At 45.9% G+C, this 23,035-nt stretch overlaps 1 protein-coding gene across 2 annotated transcripts in view; it reads right to left on the bottom strand.

Moving 5' to 3' along the window:
- SYNPR (synaptoporin) overlaps window positions 1-23,035 on the bottom strand; it is a 101,758-nt gene that overhangs the window by 36,206 nt on the left and 42,517 nt on the right. The window contains exons 3-4 of one of the 2 annotated variants that reach the window (XM_041425707.1): window positions 15,561-15,633; window positions 14,372-14,553 (exon numbers count right to left, since the gene is read on the bottom strand). The exons of the other annotated variant lie outside the window; for it this stretch is intronic. Of the exons in view, the coding sequence (XP_041281641.1) occupies window positions 14,372-14,398 (27 nt within the window). The 5' untranslated portion in view covers window positions 14,399-14,553; window positions 15,561-15,633. The remainder of the gene's footprint in view (window positions 1-14,371; window positions 14,554-15,560; window positions 15,634-23,035) is intronic. 2 annotated transcript variants of the gene reach the window in all.

The raw sequence follows: 23,035 nt of genomic DNA on the forward strand, positions 1-23,035 counted from the left end.
GAGCTCTGGGAATTCACAGGGAACATTTTGAGCAAGAAACATTTTTAAAATTAAAACCTCCCTCTCCTCTTCTTTTCTGCCACTCCTCTCATATTCTGTCCCTAGAGATGGTATTGCTCTCCTTCCCACACTTAAATCATAAAAAGCAATACCTAAACACAACATATTTATGAAATGCTAACAACATTGTCCTTATCTCACTAGCTCTGAAACACTTCATCTGGACAGGTTAAGTTGTCCTGTTCCCCTGCATCCTCCTGTTCCTGTGCTGCTTCACACCTCTTGCCTGTCTTCTTTTTATTCACACCCCTTAATTCACGTTCTATGAAATCTGTACCCATACCTGCTTCCAAACACAAAGAGAAAAAAACTTTTCAAAAATCAGGTTCTTGCCTGAATGTTCTCCATTTCTGTCATGGTTCAAAATATTTAATTCTGAGACAACCAGTCATCCTTCCCTTTCTCTCAGCTGCCAGCAGCTGCTGCAAATTTTCTGTGCCACTTGTCAATGTACTTCAAATCCTCCCAGACCCCAGAAAAGAAACAGACACTTGTACAAAACCAATAATGCATCAATATGTTTTTGGCTGTTGCAATTTTTACATCTGCACTGCTGGAGATGAATATCCAGCTTTTTTTAATCTATAGACACTGGCCTGTGGAATAAAGCCAGGACCACTAAAATAAGGAAGCAGAGAAAATGCAAGTAGAATGGAAAAAGCAATTGAACATGCTATAAACTTAGAATCAGGTGAAAGCTAATTATGGCCATGCTCCCTGAAAAGATAAGGACACAGTGAGGGAAATAGACTTATTAATTATTTGTGTTATGGTAGCACTTAGAAGCCCCAGTCCTTTATCTGGGACTAGCTGTACTATACACTGCAAACACTTAGATGTATCGTTGGGTAGTGGTAGAGAGTTTTAAGGAAAATGTGCAAATGCTCTCTTCCTTCGCCTTCAGCAGCTTCTGCTTTGTTAATGCTTTTAAAGGAACCTGAGTCCACCATCAGACTCATTCTGAGCAGCTCACAGGATGGTCTCATCCATCAAAGAACAAATTCAGCATGAAGGCAGCCTGCACTCTGGGCTGAACTGGGCAAACCCCAGGAAAACCCCCCAAAGTGGGCATGAGCTGCATCCATGGCCATCCACATCCCCTGGCATGGGGGACAGAATGCTCACTGCTGCCAACAGAGGCGTTTCATCCTCACTGACTCTGTGCAACTTTGATTGCTTTTCTAATTAAGATACATTTTATGATAATCTACCAAGCCCCTTAGACTAAATCACTCACTTAATCTGTTGTTAGTGCCCATATGTTTACAGCTTTACAGCCTGCTGCAGCATATTTGCTTTGCCACGGCGCCGGGGAGTTTTGGTGACAGATGAGGCACTGCACAGCCCTTCAGGTGGCACAGGGCTCTCCCACCCACCCAGCCTGAGCATGGACAGATGGACAGACACCCCTGACACACACACAGCAGTTTGGAAAAGAGAGGAGAGGGAAGGCACAGCACTGCAGATACCCCATGCTGATCACCTGTCTCTGTCTCTACAGATGAGCTTAGCACATCTTTCTCATTTTCTTTTCTTTCCTTGCCTTTTTTTTTTTTCCCCTCCAAAATAAGAGATGGCACACGACGGGCGAGGACTGCTGAAGAGTTTCACAGTACTGTCACGTCTCTGGCCCCAGAGCTCAGTTACCAAAGAGTTCCACTGCAGGTGCAAGGGCTCTTTGCAACCTTTTCGTCACATCTGCAAACTAAGGACAGGCAGAGCCAGACCCTCCATCTGCACTGGACACTGAAGGAAATAAAGGCTGAGCAAGCTCTATGGGGGGTGTGTCCCCAGCCCCAACCTCAGCAGCCCAGACACATCCCTGGGCCCTCCCAGCTCCTTCAGGGCTGGCACTGTCCCGCCACAGGCACAGCGAGGAGCTCCGTGTCCCCTGGGCTCCCCAGCAATCCTGCCTCCTGTGCAGACACAGCTGCAGCGCTGGCAGGCAGCAGCTCCATCTTCATCTCACAGCAGGCTGCCTGCTCTGGCTCTGGATGAAGGAGCAGGGATGCACTGAACAGAAACGTGGTCCTTCCCTGTTCCCAATCCATGGCACAGCTCCCAAATGCCTGCATCACACAGTGGTGTCTCAGTCTCAGGAGGACCCAGAGACCTCGGCTCTCCTCAGACAGCTGGGCTGAGGCTCCAGCCCACCATGCACATGAGTCAAATTCATAATTTTTGAAATTACTTGTGCTCCGCTTGATGAGGTAAAGAGCTCACAAGCAAAATCAGGAAAAAACAAACTCCAGGTTAGGTTGTCATCAACCATCCTATGTTCATAGAAAAATTCCCTGGAAAAAATGGTCATATAATTCTACAGGAATTCTTAATCAAGAGTTACATGAAGAATAAAGCACCACCTGCAATCACCAGCACTGACAGGCAGCTGCCACCCAATATCAATACTAATACATTTCCCCCTGTAGAGTTTCTATTGATCTGAACAGGATCAACAGAGGGGAGGAAAGTAGTCATTACATCCAAGGACTTGGCTAAAAAAAGAGCATCACACATTCAGAAGGAGTCAGATATTTAAGAAATCAAATTTTTTAAGGGTTTATGGAATTTCTCTAGGAATTGTTTGAGCTGCTAGAGGAGCAGCCAGAAAGACAGGTCTTAAAGGAAATGAAGCTCCTGGGATCCACGCACCCCTAAAATGATGTTTCAAACACTGACGCACCTCCTAGCAGCGGACAGTGATATCTCCATCCCACTGCCACAAATCTCTAATTTTCAGTCCCACAGCTTGCAAAGGCATGCTGTGAACCTGTCCCTGCAGTTGCACTAAGCCCAGTTTGCACATCAGCCTGAAGTCATCTTGTAGAGTGGGTATCACACTCCTGGGGAGGTGATGGAAGCTGCTCCAAGGTCTGAGAGCTGAGGGGTAGTTTGTGGTACTGGGCTGGAGAGCAACTGCCCCCAGACCTGCTACCACCAAGTAGCTAGAGATGAAGGATCACCACACATTGCAGCATGAAGATGGGCAAAAGGACAGAGACAAAACCCCATGGACACTGAAGGTTTCTGTATGTATGACATGATGAGCAGGGCAAGCTCTCCTGTCCCCCTGAGTTTGTGTCAGCCATACCCTGTAGAGGTGTAGGGCTGAGGGGATCATTTCTGCTCAACCAAAAGAGAAAATCTTGCAGCAAAATACTTAACCACATTTTCACTTTGTGCCTTAAGTCCCTTGCTTGCTGGCAACCTGTCCTCAGGGACAGGGATGAGTCTTGCCCCTGCCTGCAGTCAAACCAGCCATTTCAAGCCACTTTTCCTGCTTCAAAGCTATTAGGATGAGATCAACTGCCTTCCTTAACAAACCACAACCTGGCTTCAGGACAGTCTGGCACCCCTGCTATGATGAGTTATGCAGCACAGGAAAACCAGGCCTTTAGTTTTGCAGGGTAGGAGCAGGAGCTGTGCTTTTCAGCCCCCTCCCCTCCTGGGTTACCTAAACACGTTCTCTGACCATCACCCTGCTCACCTCAAGGACTGCACTGAGCCACATACCAGGGCTGAGCAAAGTCAGAAATGCCCAATCCTGTCCTCAGGCAAGAAGGATCGTGCTTAGAAAGTGTGTGAAATGTGCATTGCTCAGACACCCATACCCTCCACACCTGAGGAGCTAAAGGACTGTGAAACAGACAGTTATTGTTATGTACCTTGTTCTCTAACGTGGTGGCACATTTCATGTACTGTGTTTTCTGTGCCAAGCACACACATTCAAGCTATGCAGCTGCTCAAAATATATATGGTCCTTATGAAACAGCAATCACAAAAGCAGCAGAAAGCCTCTGAACTGAGTGCCTATTAACTACATTTTCAGGAACAAAGCCTGTGGAATGTCCTGGCTCGCCTGTGGAATGCCCTGGCTGCCTATGGGATGCTGTGCACCAGCATCAGCTCAGCCAGGGCACAGTCCCAGCAGAGCCCACGAGGCACTGCTGGGGGACACACCACCAAATATTCCCATCAGCTGCTCTTCAAGCAGTTGAGAAGGCACATGAATTATTACATTAAAAAAAAAGAGCAGGGGATGGATAATTAAAGCTGTCCAAAAGCAGCTTAAAATGACTAAGCAGTTATTGCCAATCTGAAATTTCTCTTTGATTTTAGAAGAGTTTAGCTTGGGCTTGCACAACATCCTTACCTTCTCCTGTGGGTTTAATAAACTCAGTTACAGTCTTCTAACATCTTATTAAAGTACACTTCATATATCTATTAACATATCCTGGTATCATGAGAGTAGCAGACTATTCTAGGTTTAATCTGTTGATTTTCTGAGCAGATATATACTGAAACATGTTCTCATAGCAGCTCAAACTTGTGCTACAGCTGGAGTTCTTAAAGACTTCTGGAGCACCAAAGCTATTGATTCCCATGGATACGGTTCAAGTATGAGAGAATTAAAGTGTCAATAAATTAATCAGTATAATGCTGCAAATTCAAGTATTAGGTAATCTGAAAGTATTAAAGCTACACATCTTGTTTTCCTCAGCATATTACAGTCCCTGACTTGTGCTGCCTGGAAAGCTCACCAGGAGCTGTGATGGGAAGACAGAAATAACTGCACCTCGCTGTTATTCACAGGTAACAAGGAGGTCTCCAAGTTAACCAAGAGGGCTGAGGAATGAGGCTGCTGAGCTGTAAAAGCCAAGGCAGGGAGCAGAAAGTCAGAGCAACAGTCTATTGACCTGTATAATGATGTTACACCCTGAAAAGCAAGCTATTTTCTTAATTAAAGATTTTCTTTATTTCATTAACATATTTTGATGAGGAACATGTTGCTGCCAAGCTGTCATACTTTAGATTGATCTAAGGTAATAGGCAGTCAGATTTAATACTTCAGCTTGATCAATATTAAATAGCTCTTACTGATTTTTTTTTCTATCAAATATTGCAGCATTATTTTGGAGGCACCTTTGATTTAAAATGCCAGAAGGAACACAATAAATAAGAATTCCTTTTCCCTTTAATCATAATTCTTCGTGTTTCTGCAGTAAAATGAAGTGCAAAACAAGTTTTCAAAGCAGGCATCCCTCTCTGCAAAGCCAAATACAAACTGAAAATATTTCAATGCATCTAAAAATCACAGAACAGTTTTGCTCAGCATGAGACTACAAAGAAGCCAAGCCTAAAGACAATTCTGTGGGCTTCACAATTCCTGAAATACCCCACTTCACCCCAACCAGTACAGTTACACAAATAAATAGAGATGCATATAACTTACCGGAGCAAATATCACCATACACATTTACAAAAGGATTTATAATCCAACTTGCGTCTCCTGAAATAAAGCAAGGTTTGTCTCATACTAAAAATAAAGGCTCCCAAAAGCTCCTCACAGGAGACAGAGAGAGAGAGAGAGAGAGGGAGGGAGGGAGAGGGAGCAAGCGAGCATCAGCTCCTTGCCTCGCTTTTTATGAAGCAAATAAGGAGAGCAAGAAAATCAATGCTGAGAGAAAGTGAGATGATATACCAATCAGGCAGCAGCCTCAGACTTGTTTGCAGAGGGATGGCAAAATGCTCATATTATTAGACACTGACTACTCACAGCCTTAGTGAAGAAACTGTTTCTGCTCAGTGAGGGGCTGATTGCTTTGTGCTGGTGCAGGTACCACCGTGGTGGGCAGGGAGATGCAGCCCCTTCCCCCACACTGCTAGTGCAGCATCACTTTGGCCCTCGTGTGTGCTCCAGAGAAAAGAATCAGCCCAAAATTTTGGGCTAAAGTTGAAAAAAGCTTGGAGATCCTTCAAACTGTCATTGGATTAGTGGTTCTTCATTGTAGGGTTTGGGTGCTGTTTGGACTCTGTTACATTTTGAGATGCCTTTCACTGCACCTCAGACAGCTGCTCTGCAGCAAGGAGCCCATGCAGAAAGGGGAAAAGACTTCTCAAGTCTCTCATACCTTCATGTGTGCTGAGCTCACCCTGTGCTTGCACAGGACCAGACCTCCAAAGCATCCTCCTGGAATTTGTGCCTTTTTCCCTTTTTGTGTATCAGAAAAAACCAGTGGGAAACCCATAGGTTGCCTCGCACAAAGAGGGAAAACTTTTGTGCTATTAATCCACCCAAACAAAACCTTTGCCATGCCACGTGTGTTGGGGGGAGGAGGATGTATCAGGGCATGAGCTCAGGTACCTGTTTGTGAGCCGGACACATCAGTGGCAGCCAAACATCACTTCCTTGGGAAGGTGCCACATTTGCTCCCCCCAGCAGCTACAGAGACACAAACCTCACACCCTGTCACAGCAAACTTCCTCACAAGAGGGCTTCAGGCCAGTCCCACATCTCCCTGCTCTGTGCTCAGGACATCAGCACGTCAGGAAATGATCCACGGATCCCTTCTGGAAAGGTGTCAGCTCTGCACTTACCTGTGCCCCAACACCACTCAGTGTAACCAAGACTAAACCATACTGTGTTGTTTATTGATCAGTGCTGAGCTGATCACTGTTTTACCCTCTTTTCTACCCACAGCATCAAACATTTACAAATACATGTGACATAAGGCAGATTTCCCTTTTATTAGGAGACAGAAGTTACCTGCTGGTACACAGATATACCTGTGGGGTGACAGCAGTCCTCTGCAGTGCAAAATTGGAGCACAATTGCTTTTCCCCTGCAGCTTGTGATTTACAGTAAATGCTGGAATTCACAGGGAAAATCCTGAAGACAAAAAAGCAAGGAGGCAGCATTCATCTGATAATAGAGTTTATCTGTGGGGGGCTGGCACTTCTAGCACAATCCAGGTGCAGAGGAGGCTCTGACAGCCCTTTATGAGCATAGTACACCAGGCCCCTTTGCCACGAGCAGGAGCTTCACAGCCAGGCTGACAGATGTCACTGCTGTCAATGTGGCCCTGCATTTCCAGCAGACACAGCCTGATGCTGGTGGATGCTGTAATGAGGAGATGCTGTGATGCTCAGAGAGTTCTTCAGGTTGAAGCACTACTCTGCTGTGTGGTGCATTTTAACACACACAAAAACATGTATACCAGCTACCTGCACACTGCCTGAGCCCCAGTCATGAAGATTAAACACCACAGAACTCTGGTTCTGCAGAGCTGGACAGCATTTGCCTCCCCCTGCACTGTGAGCAGCTCTTTGATGCCTCAAATGCAGTCAGGAGCTGCACTCTGCAGTCACGTTCACCTCCACGTGGTCAAAGGTGACCAAGGACCACACAAAACTTACCACCCACTGCATCAGCACAAAGAGTGATGCTGGCTCTCCCACAGCCCTGGGAGCTCTTCTCCAGGCTGTGGGTGCACATGGGTGGAGGATGGCAGGAGGATACTCAGCTTGCCTCAGCTCCCCAGCTGCTGCAGCTCACTGCTCCTGGCCTTCTTCACTGCATTCAGCTCTCCAGCTGGCTCTCAAATTGCTGTATCTCATGGTGAGCAGCCTCTTGCTGCAAGGTGTGAGAGTAAGTGAAATGCAAACACCTCTCATTTCCTTTTCCAGTGAGAAAATTTATTTTCCCTTCCCACAGCTAACAACTGCTTACTTAAATTCACTAAAGTCTTCTGAAAACTTTGAAAAACACACATTAAAAGATTTTTGCTGAGCTAAGAGCTGCCATATCTCAACCCTCTAAAACATGTGTGCACCTGGGCACCTGTGTGGGATGTAGGGATGCAGCTTTAGCACAGTGGGTTGCAGCAGAGGAGGACCTGTCCTGGCACACACCTCCTCAAAAAAACACCGTAACACAGACTCCACAGGATACAGAAACCAAGGGCTGCTTTTTTTCCCCTAACTGGTAACACACCATGAATGCTGTGGATGGTTCTAACACTGCTGAAAGCGAACGTGCTGGTGTCTGCTGACAAGGCAAAACACTTGTCAGGCTGCAGCAGACCCTGCAGCACTGCAGCCTGGTCCTTTCTCCAGCTTTATCAGATTCCTTTTCAAAAATTCATCTGAAATGCTGGATGGGACACTCAGCATCACCAAGCACAAGAAGAGCTGCTGCCAACACCAGCACTGCTGTGCCATGTCCCTGTGCTATAGTTTTTACTTCTTTTACTTTTTTACTTCAGAGCTTTTTACTTCTGATTTTTGAGTTGGGAGCTTCAAAGCAAACTAAAAAACTTCCTGGGATTTAAGTCCCAAACTACTTTAGGTACTACTGAAAAGCAGTACACATCTAACGGATTTGCACCAACTTTGTGCAATGTTCATGGCCAGTGCTGCTGGAAGGGATGCAGTGACATCAGCAACAGGACAGCAGCCTGGGGACAGAACTTGTCCCCAGATACATCAGGACTCAGGGGAGGCATCTGCATGAGGACAGCTGAGAATTACAAAAGTTGGAGAAGACCTCTGAGATTACTGAGCCCAGTGCAGCACTGCCAAGTCCACCACTAAACCACATCCCTAAGCAGCACACACACATTGTTTGAACACTTCCAGGGACAGAGGTTCCACCACCTCTCTGGGTAGCCTGTTCCAATGTTTGGCTACCCTTTCAGTGAAGAAACTTTTCCTAATATCTGGCTCTCCACACCATGCCCCAACCCACCATGGATATCCAACACCCACACAGCAGAAGCACAAAGGCACTTACTGCCCTTAGAGCCTCTCATTCTTAAGATGCTTGTTCACATTACCCCAGAACCCCTGTCCATGCCTGCTCCTGTGTGTGTGTGCAGAGTTACAGACACCTCTGAAATCACACACTGCACTGTGCAGATGGAGTTTCATCACTCTAGTCATGAAGCACCTGAGCTGGAGCTTTTCCACATCAGGGTGCTCAGCTCTGGCCAAGGCTGATTGCACCCTTACCCTGCCCAGGTAAAGCCAGGAACAGGCAGCACCACCAAAGGCCCTTTGGACCACACTACTGTATTGGTGGCCACTCCACATTTGGAAAAGTTAATTAATAATATTAAAGTGTCCATCCCACCTGTGCTGTAGAGAAAGCATCCATCAAGGCAGCAGTGGTGTACAAGAAGGCTGAAGCCTGACAGAGGAGCTGGAGCCCCAGCTGGGAGAGGATAGTCAGCCTACCTGGAGCTGCTGCTGTAAACAACACACCAGTACAGGGAGTATTAACATAGGCTGCCTGTTTGCCAGCAGAGATTTTCACATTTCCCTCTCAATCTTTATTTAAATTTGGGAAGACAGAAAATTAACAAAGTCTGAGATCTATAACTGGAAACCATTTGTTTTTCTTGTGGAAATGGAACATTTCCTAATGAACTTCCCCTCCCCCTGTGCCACTCAGATCCGGATGCAAATATTGCTGCGAGTTTATCAATCTGCAGCTTGTTTCACGCAGTTTGCAATGCTAATGAGTAAACCAATTTTGACATATTATGTAAGCCAGTTTCTGAAACAGAGATTCTTGGCAGGCCAAATGTAAACACAGACACCCTCTTGCATCCAATTTAAATGAGCATGTTGCTGAAAGCACTAAGGGCTTGATTCTGTTGACTTATTCCGGATTTACTCCAGTGGAAAAAAAAAGGTGGGGGGGAGAAGAGAAAGAAAACTAACAAAAATACCCCTTCAATTCAATTCCTAGTGCAGCAGCAATTTGCAAAATGGATCTAATTTCGTAGCAAGGAAATGTGCTGGAATAAGCTAATACAGGGTGGTGACTTGGGCACTGTGTGAGCATCAGCACAGCACACGCCTGGGAGCACACATGCCATTCCAGATGGAACTGAGGGGGGAGATGACAGCTCTCCTCTCCCTCATCCCCCCAAGCCAAAATCAGGTCCAGGTAGTGGCCCACGGGTTGGACCAGCCCCAGAAAGTGACTCCTTCCAGCCTCTTGCTCTTCCACCAGAGCTCTGCAGAAGGATGATGCCTATGGGGGGAGCAGACACAGTTCCAAGCGCAGCAGCAGCTGTTTTGAGCTGCCCCTGTCCCTCACACAAAGGCCAGTAGGAACCCAGAACATGCAGGAATATTTGTTTCAGCACACAGTAGAAGTCTGAACTTCACCAGCACACGTTCAGGTGTGAAGACCCCACGTACTACTCACTGCCTTCTCCACCTGGTTCAACCTGGCAACAGGCCCCAACACAGAAAGTCAGACACTGATTAATGGATTATTATCTTTCCCTTTTAAAGAATAGCACCAGAAAAACATGCTGGAAGGAACTCACTTTGGATGGCAGACTGCAACAATGAGCAGAACAACTCCCAGTGACACAAGATTGAGCTGAAAGTCACAGGCTCAGAGGTAGGGGTAGGAAAAAAAAAGGAGAGGGGATGCATTTTTAAAAGCCCCTAAAAAGAAGCCTTTACCAGAGAGATGAACAGGATTTTATTAAAGTGAGGAAGGGCTGAAATCAAATCTTTCATTTGCACTTTTCCCAGCACCATCTGGAGCACTTGCACCTGCCAAAAGCACGGCACATTTCTTTGACGAGTAGAACCAAATGGGATAGAGGCAAACCTGGAGGTGGCCTTTGCCCTGCTATCAGCTCTGGGCACCTCCACAGTGTCTTAAAACACATGTGTGAAGTTGAACTGTGATGATCCTGCTATGACAGAGTAAAAGCAATAAAATCAGAGACACGCTGTGCTCTAAGGTCAGGTGTGCTGCCACAGAATGTATTTATTGAGAGTCAGAGATCCCACCAGGCACCAGAGCTGCAAAACACCACCTCACATTAAATGCCCTGAAAAACATCACAATCAGGATACCATTTATCATACCTGGATCTTTTATATGACAAGGTAAAGGAGAGCAAAAGGAAGAATACTTTTAATCTCCAAGCAAATATCCCATCCTGAGCTTTCAAGGGTGAAAGCAAACATGAGAGTTCTTCCCTTTGTGCTGTGCTGAACTTTCAAGCTATGATCATAAGCAGCCAAATGCCACACATTTGTTGGCTCATTAAGTTTCACCCTGCAAGTTTAACAACTGTGTATTTCTAAAGTAATTCACGTTTTTATGCCATAAGAGAAAACTTACTGCTGTCTAGACACAGAGGAAAAAAAAAAAAAAAAAGGACAGTGCTTGAAAGGAGGGCAGCAGACAAGGAAGCATCACTTGGGATGTGAACAACAGGGACATGAGATGCCTGTACAGCCCCAGCACTGCAGGGCACAAATCCCAGCACTGGAGAGCTGTGGGGGAGCAGCAAAGACTGCGAAGAGAAGATGCCCTGCAGATCTGAGGGACCTCACAGATTTTTGTCCAAGTCCAGCTCTTTGCCAGCCAACAAACACCCCCACTACTCACTCTGCCATCCCAGCACGGAGGCCAAGGTGGGAGCGAAGCCCAGAATCACATCACAGCATGGGCTCCCATCCCAGCAGGGAGATGAAGGCAGCAAGCAACCAGTGCAGACTGATGTGCCATAGCACCTCCCTCCATCCCTCCTGCTTATCTACACCTGGCACATTACAGTAACAGACAGGCAAATGGGGATTTAATTCCTAACATCTCATTTTTTACTGTAATTTTAAATGATTTGGAATAACTCCTGTGGTTAGAAGTCCAACTGTTATTCAGAGTTAGTCAATTTGGAAAGCCCTCACTGTCCACTCAAGCATCCCCTGGATTCCTCATGCTCAGAAGAGTATTACTGCCATTCCCTCATTCCTAGTGCTTTCTGCATTTTTTTAACATTTTCTCATTTCTGCATGTCTTAAATACCAGATACTAAAACCATATAAAGAACAATCAGTAGACCAAATGGATACCAATTGGATGATGAAAACAGCACGAAATAAAAGAGAATCAGATTATTTTCTGCTGTAATTTTTATAGCTATTTAACAGGAAGAATGGAAAAATCTAATTACTGTCAACTGTAAGTTTTCAGCTACCCAGCCAGCAGTGCGCTGTTATTAAACTACTGTATAATTGCCTCTTTTACTCTGCTTCCCACAGAAGTTGTGTTATTTCACTCATAGTTAAACTCATAATATTGGCTTCATAACTAATCCTGTCAATCGAAATCCCCGGGGGCTGGTGCAAGGATAAAAATAGCAAGGAGTTGTTTTTTTCCCTCAGCTTTCTTTCAAAGCCCATTTCTGCAGGCACTGGGGCTAGAGCTGCCAAGGTGCCCCACTGGCCTGTGAATGCTGCTCCTGCAACTCAAAAGAACACAGAGGGACAGGTCCTTCCAGCAGGAGATTCAGTCCCTTGTGCTGTGTCCATCCCAGGAAAGGCCAGTCCTGCTCATCTCTCCCTCCTGACCCAGGCAGCTCAATTAAGGTATTCGATGTTGCATTGTTGAACCACACCTCCAAGCCCAGCTGTGACTGCCTACCTTGGGACTTCCTCCCAGCCCTGAGGTTGAGGTGACACTCACAAAGCCTAAGGATACATAAAAAACATGGGTGTGCTCCTTCCCCAAACACTGGGACAGAGTCTCACACAGAAAACTCCACCAAGACATACAGCTACCTGTTCAAGCACTGAAGGTACCTACTGAGATGTCTGTTGGGCTCCAGGATCTTAAAGGACTTTTTCAGACTAAATGATTCTGTGCTTCTCCAAGATGAGTACAATTTGCCTACGCATTTATAGGAAACTGCAAAAAGCAGCAGATTTTCAGCCATCCAAATAGTTAAGCTCTGTCTGAAGCCTCCACTTGTTTCCTGTACCTCCTGGATTGATGTCCCTTGCTAATTCATGGCATGGTCCTTTCCTGGAGATGGCACTGGGTTTGCTGTAGAAGACACAGCCAGGGTCTCCTGCTCTCTCCTCCAGCATGTCCTTCCTTCCCTGTGGGATACTCCTTTTGCCCAGGACATAGAGGGCCTAAACTCACTGTTCAGCTCAGGTTTGGGATGAGGTGGTGGGGCTGGAAAGAGTGAGGGAAGACAGGTTTGACCTCACACTCATCTCTACAATCTGTGTCTCTGGAGAAAACAACCCTGTGCTGGGGTTGCTCTCTTGTGGGCACACACAGAAACTGCTGAGAGCTGGCAAGGAAAAGATGGGAAACAACACATTTCCCAAAGTGGTGTCCCAGAGGAGGGTGCCCATGCCAGGAGGGACCCAGTGCCAGGGCTCTGTGTGCATCTGGACCAGCTCCAGAGTCATCTCTCTTGCCTGGAGGAGCCCCTCCCTGTGCTGGGACTGACACACACAGACAAGAGCACACAGCGCACTCACTGCACCACCAGGTCCATGTGGGAATCATGGGAGACTGGTTCATCTGACGTGGTTTTCCTCCTGGGAGAACCACCACCCCACCTCCTACAGCCAGAGACAGAGAGTACAGCATCTCAACCCTCACTCAGCCTGCACCTGGAGCCATCCTTGGGATGGACAACAGCAGTGTCCATCAACATAGGAGCGAGAGAAACAGAGCACCAGTTTAAAAATGTGTAAAAATACATGGCTCACCCTTTCTCCCACCCACAGCAAGGATGGACCAGCCCAAGCACAATGCTCTGCAGCCAGACAGGAAACTACTGCTTCCCATGCAAGCCTGAGACACTTGACCAGAAGTCCAGAGGGGCCCCAGGGTTAAAAATCCCTTGTGTGCACTGTGAGAGCCCTCTGAGAAGACAGCTCTTCCCTGAGCTGTGTTACTCTGTTCTCCCCTCATCACTAAACTTGCTTCACTTTAAGACAAGAAGATGGCGAAATCATTTTTGCCATTGCTTGGGCTGCCAAACAGCACCATGGTGCTCCCAGGCAAACCAGGAGAGCTCCCACCACGTCCAGCCTGGAGAGCCCTGGTGCTCCCAAGGGCTGGGGGACTGCCTTGGCTGACAGAGCTCTCTGACAGAGAGTAGAGATTCAAAATAAACATGGCCCAACATGGTGTTAGATTTCTCACCCAAGGTGTTTGTGCAAATGAACCCTCAGGCTGACAGACCCTCTGACTCAGAAAGCTGCAAAGACGCAGAGAAACTGTGTTATGGCCAAAGTCACCCTAGTGGTGGCACTGTCAATGAGGTGCCACCTCCCTGCCAGCAAGCAGAGCCCACAGCCCCAGCTGTACCAGGCATGGCGAGGACAGAGGAGGGAAGCACCAACACAGCAGGGCTGAAGCAAACCCACCAGCGTGACTGAGAACTATTCCTGTGTCCAAGTACAGGAGGAGAGTCAAGGACAAACAAGGAAAACTGAGGTTGCCAGGCACAGGAACAGCAAAATCTCCTACTGTTCCTACAAGTGTTGGTGATGGCACAGCACACAGAGGAGCTCATAGCAACAAAACAGATCTGGTGGCATGAGCCAGCCTGCCTCAGTGGAGGTGACAATGTATGTCCCCTCTTTGGATGCTCAGCCAGATCCTCAAGGAGAACATGGCAAAGCAATCACTCTTATAAACACTTTAATATCAACATTCTTGGGGTCTGATTCTTCAAAAATTCAGAACCTGCCAGAGCTCCCAATCTTCCTCCATCTCCTTTTGACTATACTCCTTGTGGTGTGTCCATTTAAAATTGTCAACTTTTCATCCTCAAAGAGGAACGAGAGTCCCAGGCTGTCCTATGCTCCTCATGAAGTGACACTGTGTTTTTATGAATTCCCATCAGCAGTAGATCCTTCAGGATGAATCTGGAAGAGGAGAGCACAAGCTGTGTAAACAGTGGATAAATCAAGGCCAGCCCGACTTTCCCACTTGCACAGTGACCCAAACATGCAAGAAAACTTGTGCAAGGGTCTCTGTATTCCCCAAATTAAAGTACTACGGATAAATGGATGAAAATGTATTTCAATTGACTCGTTGGTCAGGGAAAAATGAAAAGGAAGTACATTACTGCTTCCATAAGTACCAATTATCAGTGGATTTTAGATACAAGAGTAAAGCATTCATCTTGCTACCTATTTTTCATTAAACATAGTTCAATCAAAGAAGACATCAACTTTCCTAGATGGAAGTAATTAAGGAGAGCACAGCCTGTTGTGTTTGCAGTGGAGACAGGAACCTTCCCCTCAGCAAATCATATGCTCCCAGATGCATCCAACCCACCAAAAGCTTTCAGCCAGCTGTTAGCCCAAGGCCTGTTCCCAGATGTGGGGCACCCATGTGATTGCTCCAGCAATCAACCCACCCACTGCTACAGCTCCATGGAATGTGCAAATCCCTCTCCCCTACATAACTGTATCCATTATGGGAACAAAACACAGCTGCTTCTGAGAAGGGCACACCACAGACCTGCCCTTGTGCCAGCATACAGGGGAGAGGACATGTCTGTGTGTGCCCATCTCATGCTGCAGGACACTTGCACTCAGCTCTGTAATGGATGGACTTCTAGTCACACCTAAAGAAGGAAGCGGTCCCTTGTAACACAACCAGGGACCACTGAAGAAACTCCACATGGAGAACAAAGCTGAAGGAAAGCAAGGGCTGGGCCATGTGGTGAAAGGCTAAACCTCTCCAACTGATGTCCCCAAAAGTGCAAGTGTGGGATGCTGTGCTGGGGACATTTTCAGCTCTGTCTGAGACATGTTGACTACTGTGTGTCATCAGGGTATCTTGTATTGTCCCGATGCTCAGAAAAATCAGTCACGCCCCTAACAGAAAGTAACACGGCCAATGCAAACACCAGGCAATGTCTTACCTGAATCACCATCAGCAAGGCTCTTCCAAACTTCAGCTTCAGGAAGGTCAGGGGCTGAGGTACTGTATTTCCCCTGTGAACGAAGGTGAATGGTGCATTTTTTAAGTTTCACGCTAGGCAGCCACACAAGTGCTTTAGGTTGACCTTCCCTGTGGCTTGCAGAAGACTGTCCTTGTCCAACCAGCAGAGGCTTTCTGTACAAAGCAGCTCACTGTCCTTGGGCTTTTGCACATTTTGTGTGTGTAAGATTCAAGTATTGGTTATTATTTCTTGAAATGAAACCCCCCCCACAGAAGCACCACTTGGTTTACATGGAGGGCAACATTCTCCCACACCAGTTATTTCCATTAAAGTATTCCACAAAAGTCTGGGTGTTCAGTACATGCTTGTTGGCAATTTATGCAAATCTAGTCTACAAATAATCTTGACAAATAATGCTAAGAGTGAATTTGAGCTGAGGCTGTCTGAGATCACAGGTGTTAGTTAGGTTATCAGACACAGTGGGTGGCATGTTAATGTGTTCATGTCCTAACTAGTGGGTATAAGTGAGAGGCTTGATCTACAACTGAAAGAAAAAACTGAAAGAAAAATTGAATATAGAGCACAACAGATATTGCTGAACAGATTCGCATGTGGGCACTTGATTTATCACAATGCCTACATAAATATGTATGGAGCAACTGTTTCAGAGAGGCCCCATGCATGGACAATAAGTTTTCTGATCTAAATATTAAAATTGGCCCTTGGCAAGTAATATAAGTAATAGTCTCTTACAAAATCACTGTTTCAATTAATTTTACTGACATCACCTTTATCGGTGCAAGAAGGAGAGAAAAGCATCAAACAGGCCTGAAAGCCAGCAAAATAAATTCAGAGTTATTTTCAAGAGGTCTGCTTGTCTCACAGTTAAGAAAATGCACCATGAGATGGAAAAACAGGTTGAAGTCCCATCTCTGCCAGGGTCTAATTTTTCTCTGTAGAAAAGTAGGATGTATTTCTTGCAGCAAACACAAAGCATTTTCTCTTACTTCAACGAACAATCATTTTTTATAACTGAGCAGTTATATCGAACTTACATTTTTTTGCACCCTCCAGTAGCTTTGTTTTACTGGAATTGTCATTGTTAAAAAAAACCCCAACAAAATAAAAAAAAGTATCTTCCCTCTTCCTTAAACCGATTAGAAATGTCATTCACATTACTCTGGAAGTGAATTGAACTATTCCCAACAGCCACTCAAAAAATACATAATCACCATAATTAGTGGTGGCATCTAATTAACATTCAGCTTCCTCTCTACAGCAGCTACAGCTGGACAATCCATTTATTTCAACCTAAAACTAATGCTCTCCTAATTATTTTCCATCTCACTAAGCAGCCCACCTGTGCCTGTTTGCACGGCTCCGTCTGGCACAGCCTGGTGAGCTCAGCCTGGAGCAGCCTTGCTGACAACTGCCCCATGCAAACACGGGGACCTGCTCCCACTAATTACACAGCTCCTGGCTCTGTTAGCCTGTTTCACCATCATTCACAAAAAAAAAAGGGAGCTGCAAAAGGCTGCAGCCACCCCAAGAGACTTCATGCTCTGGGTTTGATAGGATGGGGTAGAGGATTAATGAGCCCATAAAATGCACATGCCTCTGGTTTGATGCTGTGGACCTATCTTCCAGAAGGGCATGGGGTCAGGATGGGCACACCAGTGGTCCAAAAGCCTGGCACATCCTGGTGCTGGTCTCCAGGCTGGGGAAAACCCTCTGCTGCCACCTTCATTCTCCTTCCTTGGCCTCTCTGTTGCAGCAACAGGAACAAAACTGCTCAACCCAAATACTATTTTAAAAATATAGACAGCTAGGGATTACACAGATATAGCAGCTTGCTTTTATGAACTGCCTGGTATCAGTCACTCAGAATAAAATGAAGTACATGCAAATGTCATGATACCTTAGTTGTTTCAGTCTACTTCTAGCCATTTCCACCCCCATATCACTCATCAGACAACTTTTTAATTCACTTTTATTTTTCAGACATCCATCACCTCTTGTTAGGAAAAATAATGCCTGCTGTTGCCATCTAGATGAGCTCCAACTCATTATCTCTGTTTCCTTCCAAAACTCACCTAAAAACTTATTTTCTTTTTTCCTCACTCCTCTCTCTCTTTGCTATTATGTTTCTACTTGTATTATTTCAGCCTGTAATGATTGTAGCACTCCTAGGAGTGATGATCTGCAAAATTATCTTGTAATTGCATTCATATTTGAACTTTCATCATTACAACTAAATACATAAAGGGGGATGAGAAGGAAACTGACAGTTACTGGGGGAAGCTCTTGGCTGAACTTCTCCTGAACTCAGGAATTACTAATGCCTCTTTCTTTCCCTTCGCCCCCACTTTAATTTGTCAGCTCTAGGGTGAATCTCTGAATGCACCAAGAGGCCTCTGCTCAGCATGGCCAGCTGGGTTCACAAAACCCACAGTGGCACAGTGTTCACAAAAACCACAGTGGGCAAGACAAGTTAATGACATTCAAAATCTGTGGGGAGAAGGAAGGAGCTCAGACAGCACAATCTTGTAGATGTCACTTGCTTCAGAGACCAAGGAGAAAAATACAGCAGGTCAAGAGAGGTCTTAAGAGTTGGCCTGAGTATCAAGGGGAAAAAATAAATCAGTGCATGCATATTGGAAGATTATTTATGCAATAGTCAAGTAGTTATGGTTTTGATACCAAGGAAAGAACTCCAAGAACCAGTAAAGATCAGAAATTCAGTATCTTCAGGCTGTGCACACAAATTTCTCCCCTCTTTGTCACCTGCTGAGCAGTAAAGTGCCTCCAAATGGAATTGTGCAGACTTCCCCAAACAAATTTTCAATTCCATACAAGATAACCTAGTCTTGGCAGCTGACCTATAAAACTTTTGGGATATATAGGCTATAGGGAGAGGACCAAATTTTATGAAAATGCCCTAGTTCTTATCAGCGCAAACCAAGCTAAGATCAGAGAATTGAAGTCCCAGCATTTGCTAAACTCAAGAGCTGCCCATGTGCTCTCCCGGCTGTCCAGGAGCACTCAGGTTTGAAGGACTAACTGCAAACCAGTGTATTTTTCCTTGCCACTTTTCCAGAAAAGAATTTAACAGAGTTAACACAAAGATCTCCAGCCAGCAGAACATTGCTAAGATTCCCTAGGTGAACATCTTGCACCTCATTTACCTTCCTGGTGAAGCCCCGGTTTGCAGACACTTGGTTTTTGAGCTGCTGGGCTCTCCACACCAGCCAGGCTCACACCTCCTGCTGCACATTATCTCTCCTGGAAAGGGCACTCAAAGCACCAGTAAGGAAAGAGCCCTTGCAAACCCCAGAAGTTCTCAGCTGGCCCAGCAGAGGAGGAGGGATGGGTGAATTCTCTGGTGTCTAGTTGCACATACACCATCTCTGTAAGTACTCTCAGCAGGGGCAGTGGGACGTTCCGTTTTTATTTTTTTTTCCATTTATTTTTTTATTTACTTTTACAAAAATTCCAGGAATGCAGATTCTTCGAAACCCCACTATCCTACCCCATCAAGCTGATGCTATCCAGCAGGTTCATAATGTATTTGTACCCCTTGTCATGTTGCAGGGTGCCAGCCAAAACCAAATGATTTCATCTGATGCTTGAAGACAGGACTTGCAGATGATAAAACAAACATCTCCTTCAAACTAATAGCCCTCTCCAAAAGCCAAGCAGGTAGCAATTTATCAATTCCAACCTCAGCTAGCACTCACTTGCACTCCTAATTGCTTTTAGCCTCTTCTTGAGGCAATTAACGCCATACCCACCCCCTGACACCTTCTCACTCCAAAAAGCAGTTCCCAGTTCACTGCCACAGGGCTCTGCATCTGGATCTCAAGCTTCTGTCTTCATTCCCTTTCCTCTGCAGGGTTCTGCATGTGTTTGTGTCTGGGCATGTGTTTTCTCACCCTGATGAATTCATTATTTATGGGGCTGAAAGAGCAAAGCTGCTGAAATCATTTAGCTCTTCTTCATGCCTCCCAAAGGCATAACAAACATAATGGGAAAGCAAATATCAGGCTAAGCTGGGTTGTTTGAGGGAGAACTCAGAAATGAACGTGGGGGTGCTGTGCAGCATGTATGCCAATACATGCCATGCTTTCCTGCCTGGCATGGGGCTAAATTCCTCCTGTCCTGGCTCCAGCTGCTCCTGGGGATGCCCAGAGCAGCCTGGACCAGCACAGGTCAGAGTGCTCCAAGGGATGCTCTGTGTTCCCTGGCTCACTGACGCGTTCATCTTTACCAGATCTGGCAAATGGCACTAGAGGGCAGAGCAGTTTACCCTCAGCATATCTGAGACAAAGGAAAAAAAACACAACTTTCAGGCAGCTTCTGAATTCTCCACAGTCCTATCCAACACCAAAAGCCTGTTAATACACAAAAGCCACCAAATATATTTCCACTCAGAGTGACAAGCACAGGCAATAACCAGCCAACACAGAGCCTGCAGTTCCCTGCTCTGTACTAAGACTGCAGACCTGGAGGTGTGTGCCAGCCTCTTGCCAAGGCAGCAGCAGCTCTGCCTGGGCCTGCCCTGGCTCTCTGCATTCCAGGGTGCACAGGGCAATGCAAATAACACAGGTGCCTCGACAGCAGTGGGGAGTAGCAAAGCCTGTTCTCCTCCCATCACTGATGCAGATGAAAAGGCGCTACTCATCAGGAAGCTTTGATCGCAGAGACCAGAAATGATGGACCACACTGACACTCTGCTGCTCAGGCTTGCTGCTAAGCATCTCAACAGATGGAAAGTGCTTCCAAGCAGGTGAAATCTTCAAGGTTATAGCTTTTGTTCTGAGCAGATGACCAGAGGCTGAGAAAACCCCTGTAGCTGGGCAAATGTGCTCGAATGCACACACCTGCCCTATGAACCAACCCTATGAACCACAAGATTTACATTCCAGAGAGCACCTTCAACAGCCACCACTACATCTCCTGGACCCCAGCTCACTGCACTTGCCTCAGGAGGGGTGGGAGGGACTGTAATTCCCAAAATTGACACTCTTGTGCTGCTACATGCAAAGGTTTTTCGATGGTATACATTTGCTAAATTCAACAGACTGTTCCAGTGTCCCTGGTACTGAGAGCTCCCTTGGATGAGGATTTTGGCCCTAAGAACCCCACTCCAAATCACTCATAAATCCTTTTCTTATTATTTCCCCAGTGCACAGAGTGTGCTTTTCTTTATTATTATCAAGATCAGTCATCCTGCAGGCCTGTTTACTGTTGAGTAAGGAAGCAAAGGAATCTTGCTCTTCCTCCAGAAAGTCACTGTTTCTTCCACAGTGTAAGGAGCTTGTTCATGAAGTACCACCCTGCATCATATCCCAGCTCTGCTGCCAATGAGGGTACTTCATAACAAAATTTCTGGAGAGGGCAAGGAAAATACCTGCAAAGTATAAGTCAAAGTAAAGTGCATTAATGGCTTGGGCAACAGCTTAGAATAATGTTGGCTATCTTAACAGCGTGAAAAAAAGGTCTATTAATATTTAAAGAGAAGGAAGGAAATAATGCTGGTTTCAGGTCTCAGTCACATTTTGTCCCTTGCCACAACCACTTTATTCCACATCTCTTCCTCCTGGGCACACCCTGCATCTTCTTTGCAGAGGAAAAGCAGTGCATGGTCTTATTTTTGTGCAGAATTTGATTTTCAAAGCCATCATTGCAAAGAGGGTTGAAAGGACCCTCAGAGCAGAGGCCAGGCAGCTCTATCTTTTCTGGCAGATGTTTATCTAACTTCTGACTCCCAGTGACTGCAACTCCACAACTTCCTGGGGCAAAACTACCCCAGTGCTTCTCCATCTGCTTCTTAAAATTGTATATCCTTTAATAGCATGTCTTCTCCCACCCAGCACAGACAAGAGAACTGCCCATTCCCTTCCTCTCCTCTCTGAAAAAGGCCAGAACACAAAAATTATCTCACCTCCTTCCAGTTACCTCTTTTTTCCCCCCACAGTAAATAACCTGAACCCCACAAGTTTTCTCCCCACAGCCTCTACTCTCAGTTCATTTTTAGTACCCCTTTTCTTGACTCTGTTTTTCCAACTATCTCTTTCCTTTAGGATGAAGCCCAAAATGTGATTGTTTCCCAGACTAATCAGCACAGAGCAAGGCAGGAAAGGTTGCCTCACCTGCCCATCACTCAGCTCTCCCAGTTTGCTGTAGCCCCAGTTACAATCTGGCCACTTTGCAGAAAACTTACTTCCAGTCTGTGAAGCACCCTGTCCTCACCAATCCCCTTCCTGCAGAGTCCCATTCCAGGGAACTTGTGGAGCTGTCCCTGCACCTTCCCAAAGGATGCTTTGGGATCCCCTTTCTCACTGAATTACCTTGTGCATGTTTTCAGTCCTACCCCACAGATCTGCACAGGAATTGTAGAGAAAGCAACAGCAAGGACCAGGCAGGTCTGGCTTACCTGAGCACATCACCTGCTCAGCTCACACCTGCACTCACTTGGTCAAAACTGCTGCTCCTTCCCTCTCCCTCCCTTAAAAGCAATGGCTGTATGTGATTCTGCAGCTCTAATTAATGATGGCCTCCTAAATTTTCACTTGGGTTGACCTCAGCTCACCTGCCCTGACCCCAGACATGGTGGGTTTGGTGACTATGTCCATGCTCACAAATCCAAGAACCAGGTGTGGCTGGTTCTTCCTCAGCCCATCAATCACTGCTGCTTGCTCCTTCTCTGGGCACTGGCTAGCCTCACCAAGAGGCTATGAAGAGCAACTTTATGTCCATGCTCACAAATCCAAGTGCACCCCAGGTGTGGCTGGTTCTTCCTCAGCCCATCAATCACTGCTGCTTGCTCCTTCTCTGGGCACTGGCTAGCCTCACCAAGAGGCTATGAAGAGCAACTCTGGGGTTGTGTAAAACCTGAGCAACATTTAGATTTGTAGATAAAATATCTTCACTCTGCCTACTTAACAATTCAGCATGCAGTTATTGTCTTTAAATACAGTTGGGCAGAGAACTAAGAAGGATACTGTTCTTATTCTTCAAATAGTTACTAACAAATTATAGTAGTACATTAATATCAGAGGTATTTTTTTCTCTAGCTTCATGCTCATCCTCTGACTGTCACTGAGGCTATCAAGTACACTGGTGTTGGAGCACTGTGCTGGGCTCATTTAATTTACTCTTCATCCCCAAGGTCTGCTGCAAAGTCTCATGACCAGACTGAAAAAAACAATACTTAATTCTTTCATAGATGCTGACTCTGAAGTACAGATCACTCAGAAAAAAAAAAAAAAAAAAAAAAAGCTTAAGGAAATTGAAAGTGATAAACAGTACATATATATGAGTAATAATTAAGAAACAGTATAAAGCACGTAAATGGACTAGTTCCCTACCAAGGAAAACACAAAATACTAACGGCCCTGCATAAAATGAAATTAAGCCAAAGAAGGTTTAAGCAGCATTACAAAATCAACATC

Source organism: Onychostruthus taczanowskii, unplaced genomic scaffold, assembly GCF_017590055.1.
Source record: "Onychostruthus taczanowskii isolate IOZ18803 unplaced genomic scaffold, ASM1759005v1 scaffold9, whole genome shotgun sequence".
Lineage (NCBI taxonomy): Eukaryota > Metazoa > Chordata > Aves > Passeriformes > Passeridae > Onychostruthus > Onychostruthus taczanowskii.